The sequence below is a fragment of the Tasmannia lanceolata genome, unplaced genomic scaffold (assembly GCF_043159265.1).
Source record: "Tasmannia lanceolata isolate RefF3 unplaced genomic scaffold, GAP_Taslan_0.1 ptg000008l, whole genome shotgun sequence".
NCBI classification, from domain to species: Eukaryota; Viridiplantae; Streptophyta; class Magnoliopsida; order Canellales; family Winteraceae; genus Tasmannia; species Tasmannia lanceolata.
The window spans coordinates 24,236,818-24,251,399 of record NW_027518685.1 but is presented as its reverse complement, the minus strand read 5'-3'; the positions used below and the strand labels follow the sequence as shown (position 1 = coordinate 24,251,399).

The following is a 14,582-nucleotide window of genomic DNA, read 5'->3' as shown; positions in this document are numbered from 1 at the left end:
CATTACATTACCTTTCTTTCTCATCCTAAACTATTTTACCCATCCGTTAAAATCCCCACCTGTCACCAAAAGCAACTTGTACAGTCCTTATGAACTGTCCAGACACTTTAAAACCTGTAACGAGTCACCCTATAACCTGATAATCACTTTACAAATTACAACCTATCTTTATTGACTGTTATTCTCCTTATACCTTGTCCTGGCACCCAACAGTCCCTGCGCATGTTTAATTTACCCTGGAATTCTACTAATCACCTCTCCTGTTCGTCCTAAACCTAAACCAGTCCCAAAACTTCTATTAAAGTTAATTTACAGCCCCTTTACAACCTGGTTTACACATCCCTGGTCCTTCATTTATGCACAACCAGTCTATTGAATTCCACATTGCATATCTATTCCCATGGACTAAGTTAATTCAAGCCTTGGATATTCGTTCTAGTTGGCTTTCTTTTTCCTCCTCCTTTTTTTTTAATGGTTAGTTCTAGTTGGCTGTCCTCTCAATTGTTATCAAAACACAATACCCAGGGTCTGCTTTTTCTGTCCTGCATCAGTTTAGTATTAGAATTTATAACTACATATCCATTTATCTTCCTTATCCATACTGCATCTCCCTATTGATGTGGGTTGCTCTCCCCAAAGCAGTCTAGTTAGTAGGATATTATAAGTATGCGTTTTACTTCCATATTTCCCGCCTATAAAAACAGGCACTTTATTTTATTTCTTAACATACACATTGAAAGAGATAAGATTTGAATATCATGGGCATATTTGCGGGAAGGTAGTTGCTATATGAATGTCTTGTTTGTTATGTTGTTGTTTTCTTTTCCAGATATTAAGGAAGTTGAGTTTCCATGGATTTAGATATTGCTTAGGCCAGACTTTATGGATCTCCATCATATACCTTTAGTCCATTTAGATCTCACATGAGCTGTCGGACCTGGATAACCCTTGTACCTTGTTATTGGGGATTTTGTAGGCATTTCACTTCATAGTCAGCATCTCAAAGCCAGGTGGAACTGTGAACTGTTCTGCTTCATTGTTTATCCATCTGTCAATATGATAATTTGCTGGAGTGCACACCATTCAATTTAGGAAGTCACATTAAAGATATGAGTTTTTTTGTTTGTTTGCTCCATGTGTGCAGAGACTTTTGATGGGTTTCTATATGCTTTGAACATGTTTATTGTATTGCAGTGGGAAACTATCATGGGAGCAGGTTCTGCGGTATACAAGGATTCGTAAGAGATATATCTCTCTCTATGCTTCTCTCCTGAAATCTGATGTTAATCGGTTAGTAGTTGATGACAACAAAGACATCGATGAACTAGATCGCGGGCTTGATATCGAAGTTATTCTTCAGTGGAGGTAATGTGCGGTTTTTTGGTAATTATCAATTAGGAGTGGTTAATTCAAACACAATGCATTGGAAATATGCATCCCTGTGTTGGTCTTAATCTTACCAGGTAAGCTTTATCAGGTTGTAACAAAATTGTCATTTGGGGTTAAGCCTCAGACCACAAGGCTTTGTTCTGCAACCTTGTGGTCTGAGGTTCAACCCCAGCTTACCTGCCAAACAAAAAAATGAAAAAGAAAACAAAATTGTCATTTGGTCATTATCAGATACTGCTATTTGAGTTATCAATTTTCTTTTACCAACCAATATCAGTGATTTTCTTGACTGAAAGAACCATTTAGATTTTGACAAAGTTATTGGAGGTATCACTATGGCCCCATTGGGTGGAGATATCATTCATGTTTTCAGGTTCATTTGAGATTATATTACTTTTTTCAAGATAGGAGTAACTGGAGAAGCTAAATGTTATAACCAGGCTTAATTTGTCATCTGCTTGAAATTTTCCATCTGATTTCTGGGTGCTTCGAATTGTTTTCATATTTGCACAAGTGTATTTAGCATTTACTGGCTCTTGTTTTTCACTCAGGATGTTGGCTCACAAATTTGTTGAACAGTCGACAGAATCTGACCTCTACCTGAAAAAACAGAAGGCAAAGAAATCATGGTGGTCGCTTGGATGGTTGATAAATTGACCTTGAGACTTGTTCTCTTCGGTAGTGGTCTTTCATTATATTGGCATGAAACTTTAACAACAAAGATTGTTATTTTCAGGAGTGAGCAGACCAGCAAGGATGAAAATGGACCTGGGCATTTCAATGAGAAGGATTGGGAACAATTAAATAAGATCATCGGCTACAAGGAAGGTGTTGATGAGCAGTTGCTGCCAACTCAAGACAAGAAGACCGTTCTTCATACCTTTTTGGAAATCCATATGAAACATAATGCTTCAAAGCTTATTACTGAATATCGGGAGTCTCTTGCTGAATTATCTTGTGAAGGGTTGGATTGTTCTGTGAAACTTTATTCAGAGGCAAAAGTTTTTGACCTCAAGTTGGGTTCATATCGGTTGTCATCTCCAAATGGGGTTCTTGCTGAGGTTTGATTCTGCTGCTCTTTTGGTGGTGTGAAACAACGAATTTCTCCAAAAGCTCAAGCTGTTGGAGATGGCGTTATTTAATCTTTTATACTTTAACTCCCCCCCTCACGTGTGGCCCCTATTTTTTAGGGTTAGCCTACACGTGGCACATGTGGCGCCTCTTTTGGGTTGGCCATTACATGTGGATTTTTAATATCAAGGAGTTTTGAATCCAGGACCTTTGCTCTGATGCCATGTGAAACAACCAATTTCTCCAAAAGCTTAAGCTGTTGGAGATGGCGTGATTTAATCTTGTATACTTTCATTAAAGTATAAAAGATAAATAATGCCCTTCTCCAACAGCTTAAGCTTTTGGAGAAGTTGGTAGGTTAACAACTTTAACCCAGGACCTTTGCTATGTATTCAGTTTCTCCATTTGTAATTGTAACACGTATTCTTGTCTAATCTTTATTCAGAGTGCAGTTCTTGATGAGTCATTAGTTGGTGTATTTTCCTACAAGCCTTTTGATGCCGAAGTGGATTGGAGTCTGGTTGCTAAAGCTTCACCTTGCTACATGACTGTATGTTTCTCTTCATTTGCTTAATCGTGCATTACATATGTTTGAGCTTCTTTAATGATGGCATATTTTTGTACAGTATTTGAAAGACTCGATCAACCTAATTACCAGTTTTTTCAAAAGCAGTACCGCCGTTAGTCAGACAATAGCTTTGGAAACTGCTGCTGCTGTCCAGGTTTCATTCAACTTCTTACAGGATATTTGGATTATGCTATGTCACAAATATCGTTCTCGGGAATTTCTCAGCAAGGGAAAATATCGGGATATTATTGTGATATTTTATGATAAAAATGAAAATATCACTATATTTTTAAAATCTCGGGATTATTTCGGGATTTTGTCCTTTTATCAAACGTCGCAATAAAAACGCGATATTTTGAAAATATCAGAGATATTTGTGAAATAGGGATTATGGAAGTAAGCATATTTATAAATTTTGCTTTGACTGGTGCGTCCTTTTCTGCTTTATGTGAAGATGACAATTGATGAAGTCAAACGTACTGCTCAACAACAAGTTACTAGAGCATTGATGGATCGTTCCAGGTTTGTTTCAATCTTTCTAGCCATCTTGTTTATAGACATTCTTTTATGTTTAAAATATTTTTTAGTTCTGCACAATCATCTGCATTATGGGACAGCAAATTTTTTTCTTGGTGTCTAGAATATTATCTTCCTGGTTAGTGTGCTTGCAATGTTTGCTTTCCATTCCAGGAAATTTTAATTTTGCAATATAATTTTGTACGCTGAGATATTAAGAGTTCTATTTTCATCATACATTCATCTGCTGCTAGGTTTTTGCTGGACTTGGATATTGCAGCGCCCAAGATTACCATTCCTACTGAATTTTGTCCTGATAACTCGAACGCTACTAAACTTCTACTTGATTTAGGAAACTTGATGCTTCGCACACAGGTTATTTCAGACATTCTATAGTGAAGCTGTAACCATGGATTTAAGTTTAGGTTTTGGTTTCGGCCTTGTCTGAAACCGAAATTTTGGTCGAAATCTCGAAATTTCGGCTGAAATCTGGTAAAAAAACAATTAATTTATTATTTCAAAATTTCAGCCGAAACTACTTAAAATTCGGCAAAAAATTGGGAAAAATCCGAAATTTCAGGCTCGAAGGATTTCGGTTTCAGTCCCAACCAAAATCTGTCTGTAATGTTGAGTTCTTTGAGCACAACTCCGATGTGAAATTTCTTTCCTATGCACAGGATGATAATGATACGGACTCACCTGAAAGTGATATGTACTTAAAGTTCAATTTGGGTTTGAGTGATGTATCTGCTTTCTTGGTGGATGGTGACTATCATTGGAGTCAAACTCCTCTTGAAATGTCTGCGGGTTCTCTCCATCCCAGCAATATTAATTTGTTGCCTGTTATTGAAAAGTGTGGGATAGTCCTAAAATTTCAGCAGGTAACTGCTACCCTATGTTTCTTTTTTCATTTACTTTTACCTAATGGCATCAGCGTAACCACTATATTTTCTTGTTTTTTTACCGTTCTCTTATAGATTCGATCAGAATGTCCTCTCTATCCATCAACAAGACTTGCTATGCGGTTGCCTTCTCTTGGGTTTCATTTCTCCCCAGCTCGTTACCATCGTTTAATGCAAGTTGCAAAGATCTTTCAGACCCAGGACGAGGAGGAGTCAGATTTTCCTCATCCTTGGAATCAAGCTGATTTTGAGGGATGGTTGTCTCTGCTCTCATGGAAGGTTTGTTCTTATTTTCTTCTGCAAAATTGGTCTTTGAATTTAATGAAATTCTCATCTCTCTTACAATTTTACTTAATAGGGTGTTGGAAATAGGGAAGCTGTATGGCAACGGAGATACATATGTCTAGTTGGGCCATTTCTCTATATACTGGAAAGCCCTACTTCTAAAACTTACAAACAGTATCTCAGGTTCCTCGTATAGCCCTTCTTCTTCTTCTTCTTCTTCTTCTTCTTTTTTCTGAGAATGCCCTTCTATTTTATTCTATTGTGCATCTTTTATGAGGTATCTGACCATATTTCTTTTTCATATAATTAAAAATATTAATGTTCAATCTACTGAGAGAAAATAAATTAATAAGCTGAAGAGGATAACCAAAATTGGCAGACAAGTGCACAAGAAAATGGTTATAAAATTTGTCACTAGAACTTGTTGGCTTGAGCAGTTCTGGGAAGTTTATTATAAACTTCTAAGAGTGCCCTTTATGGGATTAAAACAATTAATTGTATGTGCCTATTCTGAACTCGGTATTACCAGCATACATGGATGGGTGTGTAAAAGTAATTTGTTTGCCGATAAAACTAATTACAGTTGTTTTCTGTCTATTTGTTGTTACTGAGATCTACCTATAAAAACACACATACAAAGTTATCTGGTCCGTCGACCAGAATTAGGGTGGGCCCACATTGTTTGGGTGATCGAAACCATTCATCTGATGGACCCTGACATAGATAGGTGTGCCCAAAAAATATACTCCATAGGATCATCCTAAACCTTGATTTGTGGAGGTTCAAAATGGACAGATTTGTGGAGGTTCAAAATGGACAGATTTGTGGAGGTTTAAAATCTGTCTATTTTAAACCTCCACAAATCAAGGGTTAATGAACAAATCTGGAAAAGCCAAGACAATGATCTTGTGGCCTCTGTTCATTCAGCCTCAGATAGGCAGATAGCAATGCAAGGCTGGAGAAATTGTATTGCTAGGTCATAGGAGTGCTGTAGGTTTGCATGAGGGTGTTGGGGGAAGATGAGGCTTTTGGTGGGAGTTTTAGTTAGATTGGGCTACGATTTTTTTTCTGTCTTACAGAAGTACTGTAATTATAAAAACATATGCCATGGGATAACCGTCTGGCTTTCTCTAACTAGTAATTTGTTTGAAAACACGAGCAAACGGCATTCACGTAAAAATTTGGGACCCCAGATCTCAGCTCCCAAAATATATCTTACTTGCAAAGTTTGTGCAATTGGCCCTGTTTTTTCGTAGAACATAATTGAAAGAGAGAAATGAGGTAGAAATCCATGTTGAAATGCCTTCCCCACAAAAAAAAACACTCACTATAACATGATTTTATTGGATCCATTTAAATATGCTTCTTCAATTCAACATCAGTGTTAGGCTTTGCCACTCCAACGGATAAGCACACATTTCTCACTTAACTATCTTGGAATTAGGAACTTTATGGAAATTTGTAAACCAATTATTCTACTTAAAAGTAAAAATATATAGTCACGCAAACTTCCCGGGAAAGGAAGCTTCAATGTTAGCCCAGAAACTTCATAAGATGACACTTATATAGTCATTAGATGGTAGGAGGTCCAAGTAATTATATACTTGTGACCCCTTCGTGACACATATTGCTTAAGGGTTTTGCTAATGAATGCCCTAAGGGCATTCGTTAAGCATCATTTAATTGCCCTTGAGACGTTTAATTTACACAAACTTTGAGCATTTTACACTTGCTTTGAGATTTTTTCTTCTAAATATGCATAAATTTAACATCCCAAGAGTAATTAAATGATGCTTAATGAGTTCCCTTAAGGCACTCATTAGCAAAACCCTTTGTTTCAAACCATCATTGAACAAGGTTAGGAATAACGCCCTTTTCCTTTTTGCACAAAATGCTTCTCATTCAAACAAGAACTCACTCAAAACATCTCACTATAACTCCTCTGAATAGTTAGTTTGCTGGATGTCCTCCAACTAATTTTTGTCTGATATAATTCCTATTAATAGTTAGTTTGCTGGATGTCCAATCCTCTGAAATCAATATAAATGAAAATCCTGAATGAAATCAATATAAGAGAAAATTTTGAATGAAATCAATATAAGTGAAAATTTTGAATGTGCTTATTTACCAGTAAGCAAGGCCTTAGGTTTCACCGTCTGACTTAGCTCATAATAATTGATATTTGATACAATATAAATGTTTTCTTTGACAATTCATCCATCCAAGTCATATCCATCCCAACATGGGTATTCATTACAATTACCACTTTCAATGCCCTATTCTTCATAGTTGAAATTCCTGCTATCTCGACTTTTTGATGTGCTTGTTGGTGTTTGGTTGGACCCCTACCAGTTTGTCGATGAATAAAGCACTAGGGTTTCCAATCTTATCCTAATTGGGAAGAATGCAGCATTTCCACTTGCATTGAATCCTCCTTCTCCAATCTGTTTGACTATTGTAGAATCCATCTTATTGCATGATATTTTACACCAGAATTTAGTGCTTGTTCAGCTGCATGTTTATCACCATGAGCTCAATAAAAATTGGAACTGTCAGTGCCTGCTTTTGTAATGAAATCCATGATGGACCCGGTGTTGACCTCTTGGGTTAGGTGTTTCTTTGTCACCCAAAGATGGACCAATGTTGACCATGCTTCATAGATTAATTAACTTTTCTTATAAACACTGTTGGCTAATGGCGTTATCTTGCATCAAAAACTGTTTCTTCATTTTTCCTTTTCTTTAATCAGCGGCGATATCTTAATTTAAAGAAAGGACTGTGGTGGCGAAAATAAGGGTATACTTTGCATGATGCTATATGATTCCCAAACTCAGTAGTCACTTTTGACCAAAAATACTTAAAAAGGGCGCTAACACTAAAATTTGGATTGAACAAGTTTGTGTCCAAATTTAGGAAGGTATCTTTGTTTCAGAATGCTAGCTTATTCTTTTGAGGAATCATCCGCTATATGGTTTTGTGATGAACAGACGGCACTGGTCACGTCATTCATGTGACTGCACACATGATTTCTTGTCGTTCAACATAAATTATGGAAAAATGGTTTAAGCTTTAAACGACTGGAAGCATCACATGCACATGCCCTAAATTCTGTGGATGGGCTATAGAATGAGAAGTCAAGCGTGCAACAGATCCTGTATGGTAGTCCCATATGACGAGCCTAACCCTTTTCACTGACCTAGTTACCCTCCAAGTCCACGGTCAACAATGAAGCTTTCATGGTACCATTGCCGCTTATTGAAGTTGCTTGGAACTTGTGATCTGGCTGTTGGCAGGGCACCCAAGCATCTATGACTTGGCACCCCCAAAAGGGTATTGTCCTTAGTTGGGTGAAGATTCTTCATATTTTACAGTTTTTGTCTAATAGTACCTTTATATGTAGAATGAAAAGGAACATGGCTTTCAAAGCACAAAAGCTGCAACTCATCAGATAGGATGTTGGTCATGCTATGGAAATGTTGAGTCTTATCATGAAATGTTGATACCTCTTTAATATAAATTTTATCCAAAATCTGGATTGATTAATTTCTCTATGAGAACTTTCATATTGCTTTGTTGCATATGGGCTTTAAATATTTAAATATTTTAAATTCTCACCTTCTTCTTCAGCTTACGAGGGAAACAAGTATATCAGGTTCCTCCAGAGCTTGCGGGAAATGCAGAAAATGTAATAGCTGTCTGTGATGTGGGGCAGTCCAACATCAAGGTCTTGTTGACGTGGTCATTATTTTAAAATTTGTTTTCTTTGATTTGAGTGTTGGAAATTATTGCCTAGATCACATGTTTCTTATTTAAACTGGCTTTTTTTAATGTAGGTTGTGGAACATGTTAATGCGTTCATTTTCAGATGTGATACTGATGATTCACGAAGGACATGGCAGAGTCGTTTTCAAGCGGCTATATATCGTGCATCGGTATATATATTTATCCTACTTTATGTTTACTTTCATTTTACATGCATACATGTGTACATATATGAATATATATAATAATTCTTCTCCATATTTTCTTGATTTTGTTGTAATCTCACTTATCTTCCATTTGGGCTGATAATATGTTTAAAGATAATAATTACTTTGATCTTTTTTATTTATTTCTGATGGTTAATTTGTATTCATGTTACAAATTGATCTAGTTTTAAACATGGTTTTAAATTTCTACTGAAACCGACACAAAACGTTAGAGATGTTTCCGTCTCCATCCCCACCAAAATGATACCAAAACCAAAATCGTAAGTGCATTGGTGTTATATTATATCAATATGTTTCGCATAACATAATTATATTTATATGAATTGCCTGTTAAGTGTGGTATATATTGTGTATAAATATTTATATGAATTACATGTGAAATCTGATATGTACTAACAATGCATGTCACTAGGCGTTCGATGCTATTAAACCATTATGGATGATTGTGTTTCTTTTGGGATGGTTTCTAAGTGTGATTTTGTACTGATTCCAGTGTTTCTTGAAATTCCATCTTAAAATTCTTGAAGTTGGCATATGTTTCCATGTGTTTTTGTAATTTTATAGGATTTTCACTGACATTTCAAACCAAAATCGAGACATTTTCATTTCCGTGATTGAAATCAAAACCAAAACCGGAATTTATCACCTTGGTTTTAAATATACATTATCTCTTTATTTGATCAAATGTCTTTAACAAATAATTTATCTGTACCTTGCTGTTTTCTTAAACATGAGACCGAATCATTCTTTTATTCAATATAATGGATGATGGAAGTAATATGCCTGAAATCCTCTCAAAGTAGTAAATTTGCATAAAATTCGTTTGATATCACAATATAAATCTAATCAAGGGGAGGGAGAGAGTGAGGGACAAGATGCTACTGGAATACAGTTACCAAAAACAAAATCGGAAATACCAAAATGAATTACATCCTTTAACACAATACGATTCCTCTTGTATCGACCATCTCGGTCGCGGGGGTTCCCCTTTTTATTCTATCTTAATATAATCTCTTACCATTCAAAAAAAAAAAAACATGACAGCATGACACCATAGACAAATTCCCGCTAGATTGGATCGGCAACAACAACATGGCACCATAATCAGAGCGGAACCCTAGGTCGGGCCCACCACATAAGAGCAAGAAGCAAGTTCCAAGAGCTAGGGTTTTGAAGATATCGTTGTCTTTTCATTGGGATGAATTGGCGGAGAGGAGGGAGCTGAAGAAACCACTTAGGTTTTGCTGATGAAGGGGTCTTCTGTTGGAAGGCCTGGCATTTGCTGGGAGGGAAATTTAGGGCTTAAAATTCTGTTCTCAATCAATTGAGAGAATTTGCTGAGATAAAAGGGTGGGGGGCTGCACAATTTTATTTATACATTTCGTTTTTGGCAATAGACGAGTATATATATTCTTTACATTTATATTGGAAAGGAATCTTCTCTTATATACAAGCATCTATTATAATATGGCTAGATGGGGTTTAACTATTCATGCTGACGTGGACAGCCTCCCCATCTAACATTCAATCCTAGGTGGCATGCGAAATCACTTTAGATTACTATTCTTTTTTAAGCAAAGCACTTTCTCTAAAAATTCGGCATTAAATCCCGAAATAATTTCTTAAAGATTCGGCTTCCTCTTTCTTTGTTGTTACTAGTTACCACCCAATTTTGGATTAAAAAACTAGAAAAAAACAATTATATGCCAAACAATACCCCCCTCCCCCCTCCCCTTGCCTAAATCTCTCCTCTTTCCAAATGTTTAGGGTGGCCAAGGTTAATTAAAGCCTTAAAAATCGTAAACTCTCCTTGATCTATTTTTTTTATTGCTATTCCCTATGCTCCGTTTGGTTGCCGGAATTTTTTTGGTTCTTGGGATTTTTGTGGAACAAAAAGCTTCCTGGGAGATTGGTGGGAAAAAAACTCCCTGGAAGTATCCCAGTAAAATAAAAATCCCATGTTGGTTGACCGGACTATGGTGGGAAAAAAAAAATGCTATGTTTGGTTGGTCGAACTGTTGAGAAGAAAAAAAATCTTTTGCAAGCTTATTTTTGGTTCCTGGGAGTATTTTCTTTTCCTTCCGGGGGTTTCGTGCGGGGTTATTTTGGTTCCTGGGATTGTTTTTGTCCCACCAACCAAACGTGGGTTTCCTACGGAAATTCCACAAAAGTCCCAAGAATCAAAAAAATTCCGGCAACCAAACGTAGCATAAATCTCTCCTCTTTCCAAATGTTTAGGGTGGCCAAGGTTAATTAAAGCCATAAAAACGTTAACTCTCGTGGACCAAATTTTTTTATTGCTATTGAATCTCCCTCCCTCCCTCATTTAGTTATCGGCGATCTTTTTAAATTGCAAAGATTTTGAGATTTTATTTATTCAGGATTGTCTGGAATTTGTCACTGAAAGCAACTCTTCCCTCCCATTCCAAGTCTTTGGAAACAACTTCCCCCCTCTTCTGCACTACTCGGCCAGTTCCAATGGGATAAAATACTCCAAAATACTTTGGTTTTGGAAACTCCCCCGATTGGTTCGTGAAGAAAGGGATCTCATCAATCTCTCTCACTCTCTCTCTCTCTCTCTCTCTCTCTCTCTTGCCAACATCTTGGAAGAATATGCTTCTAAATTTCTGCACTTCGATTTCATCTAGCCTTGGTTTATTCTAAATTTCTGCACTTCCACTCCATCTAGCCTTGGTTTCAGGCAAAATTCTTTTCCTTTCTCAGGGTCAGCTCTCTTTTTTCCTACCCCTGGTTTTGTTCTCTCTTCTTTTGGTTTTTTAACCTTATGTTAATATACACTTGCTTATTCAGACAAAAAAAATGCCAGTGAGCGGAAATTGGGAAACCGAAAATGGTAACAAAGGCAGAGATACCATGCATTTTGATATCCCATTCTCCTAAATTTCTTACTAAGAATTACCTAGATCCCACTTTCATTTTTTAAGATATTAGTTGGATCATGTATATCATAAATATGTTGTTAGAATTTGTCTTTCCCATTACAACAGAGATATCATGCATTCCAGTTGCTAAATAAATAAACATTTAATAGGTATACATCTATCTATAATGTTTAGACAGGACATGGCAAGAACAATTACTTGATACAGTATTAAAATCTAATATGATTTCCCACGTCAGTCTTAAACGCAATCAAAGTAACATGTTCTGAACAAGGGAAATTATTGCAGGAAAAATCACATGATACCAAATTAATCACATTTTATGAGAAATAAGAGCAAAATAATTTAATGTGAATTGCAGTGGCTCATTGGATGTGATGATGTTAGGCTGCATATGATTACGGATTACCCTACAACTGACTTCATCAATAGAACGATTGTAGGAAGTTGTAGTTTTAAGTTTTAACCATAAATTCAAATCTCAAAATCTAATTTGTTGTTAAGTTGGTCTTTTGAAAAGATAGAGGGAACAGGCGTCAGTCTTCTCTGTCATGTATTGTTTTTAGCTCTCACTATTCCATGAACTTTCTTTCTCGGGCTTCTATAGCAGCAGGTAATATCTGTAGGAATGAGTAAAATTCAAGTTCAACTTTTTATGGGTTTTGCACACCTTCATTTCATGTTTCACTATAATTTTTCACAGAGACGGCATGTTCTATATACAAATTAAGATTCTAGGCATGTTTATTTATACCTTATTTATCATATCACCTATACATGATGTCGTTTACTTTTTTTCGTTGTTGTCCCGTGCATTGCACGGGTTGTCTCCCTAGTATGATATTAAATTGCTTTAATACTTTACAATAACCATGCAATTTGTACTCTTGCATTTAGGAGTTTGAGACATTCAAGCATAATATAACTTCATGAAACGGCCATTGGTTAGAGGGAGGAGGCAATTGGCTTCAATGCAAAGTAATTGATAAGAACAATTTGTGAAAACTCTTTTGACCAAGTATGATCCTTCCCATTTTTTCGTTGAACTTCCCATGAGATTGCCGTGAGCTTATGATTGGTCTTTTGTTTGTAACAAACAAATCACCTTTTTTGAATGGACGTCTCTTGATTCTCTTGTTGAATGATGTAGTCATGCACATTTGTTACGCTTCTAACCGTTGCGCTTTGAACTCTTGTAGTCTCAATTTGGCATTTTCTTCCTCAGTAATGGAATTTCAATTGCTACTCTTAGTGATGACAATTGTACATCCAGAGGAAGTGCTTCTTGGAGCCTTTTGTGCCAATTCCTTTTGTTCTTTGAGGCGATCTTCTTAAGTAATTTAAAAAGCATCTTGTTATTGGCTTCTGAGCGACCATTAGCACGAGTATAATATGCTGAAAATTGTAAGTGTTTTATTCTGAAACTTATCTCAGAATCAATCCACGAGTCGAGTTTTGAAGGGTGTCCCATTGTCTTAGATGATTCTTTGTGGGATACCGAAACTATAAATGATGTTTGTGTGGATGAAGTCTGTCATGTTAGTCAGTTTTACGACTTATAGGAGAACTACATCCGCCCACTTAGAATAGACTTGGATGTATTTGTTATGTACAAAAGATGGAGGGTGATTTGATTGGATCACGCTTATATCCCAAGTCTCCACAGGCCATGAAGTAATTGGAAGATGGAGTGGCTGTGGCAGTTGGTGAATGAAATCCGTATAAAGTCGAAAAACTCTGCATTTTTGAGCAAATTCCATTGAATCAACTAGTACGCAGTTCAGCAGTAACCCATATTTTTAATTGTTGATGTAACTTTGAACCTGACTAATGAGCACCACATACTCGGTAGAAAACTGAGAGATCTCGAATCTCTAAAAAATAGGATCAAATACGTTGTGCAACAAAAATCACTAGGAGATGTAAGAAACACAAAATGCAAGAAACACAAACACACAGTATGAACACAAGATTTACGTGGTTCGGTAGGGTGCCTATGTCCACGGGAGAAGAGTTTCATTATTTCGGCAGGGTTACACAAAACTCTCCTTTCCTCTTGGCCAAGAAAACTCACAACCTTTTTAACTCGTAACTCTAATATGTGGCTTATATATGAATGACATGCCACACAAACCTTCATAGGATTGAGTTAACATGCTACATAAACCTTTTTTTCCTTCAAATGCTTCTGAGATTTAATTGCTCCTGGTAAGCTTTGTTCAACAAGGGACTGATTCCGGAAACAATGTAACCCTAATGAATGATTAATTGAGATGCCAACCTATGGTGAATAGTTCTTGAATTCTTTGCAAGGAAAAGAGTGACCTGTCCAAAAGAGTTATTTTTAAAAAATTTCAATGTAATTTATCAGTTCATATTATTCTTTTTCTGCCTATATTCAATGCCCGAACTATGCAAAATATGGAATATCTGGTATCCTTCAATCTATTGGTGCTGCTTACTTATAAGTGAGGATTTGATAGCATACTGGTTTACATCACTATTATTTCTCTCTTTAATATATAAAGCACAATTTTCCACCCAAGGATATGGACCTAACAGTGTCTCTATGCAGGGTTCGGCTGCTATCACCAGTCTATCTGAAATGTCTTCTGAGCTTGAAGATACAAAAACTGAATTTTTAGACAAAAACAGTGTGTTAGAGAAAGTGTTCATCACTGGCGTTCTTGACGAACTAAGGATCTGTTTCAGCTGTAGTCATCAGGTAAGCTTTGAATTGCGTTTTGGTTTTCTTTTGCATGTTTATTATTAGGGATTTGCTAGGGACCATCACAGAAGGCATTTCTTAGATGGTCCGTTGCATGAGAGCAGCCACATCATGAATAAAGACAAAATCTGTTGAAAAGTGAGCCTATGTGGCTCCTCTCTCATGCAAGGAACCATTCGTGAAATGCCTTCTGCGATGGTCCCTAGCATATCCCTTATTATTATGCTTCTA

At 36.5% G+C, this 14,582-nt stretch overlaps 1 protein-coding gene across 1 annotated transcript in view; it reads left to right on the top strand.

The window, feature by feature from the left end:
• Window positions 1-14,582, top strand: part of LOC143884917 (pleckstrin homology (PH) domain-containing protein) — a 113,423-nt gene that overhangs the window by 27,977 nt on the left and 70,864 nt on the right. Inside the window, exons 10-22 of the mRNA XM_077388775.1 lie at window positions 1,195-1,365; window positions 1,941-2,033; window positions 2,126-2,450; window positions 2,906-3,010; window positions 3,087-3,182; window positions 3,483-3,550; window positions 3,799-3,919; window positions 4,222-4,425; window positions 4,522-4,725; window positions 4,805-4,914; window positions 8,359-8,455; window positions 8,565-8,663; window positions 14,199-14,348. Of these exons, the coding sequence (XP_077244890.1) occupies window positions 1,195-1,365; window positions 1,941-2,033; window positions 2,126-2,450; window positions 2,906-3,010; window positions 3,087-3,182; window positions 3,483-3,550; window positions 3,799-3,919; window positions 4,222-4,425; window positions 4,522-4,725; window positions 4,805-4,914; window positions 8,359-8,455; window positions 8,565-8,663; window positions 14,199-14,348 (1,843 nt within the window). The remainder of the gene's footprint in view (window positions 1-1,194; window positions 1,366-1,940; window positions 2,034-2,125; window positions 2,451-2,905; window positions 3,011-3,086; window positions 3,183-3,482; window positions 3,551-3,798; window positions 3,920-4,221; window positions 4,426-4,521; window positions 4,726-4,804; window positions 4,915-8,358; window positions 8,456-8,564; window positions 8,664-14,198; window positions 14,349-14,582) is intronic.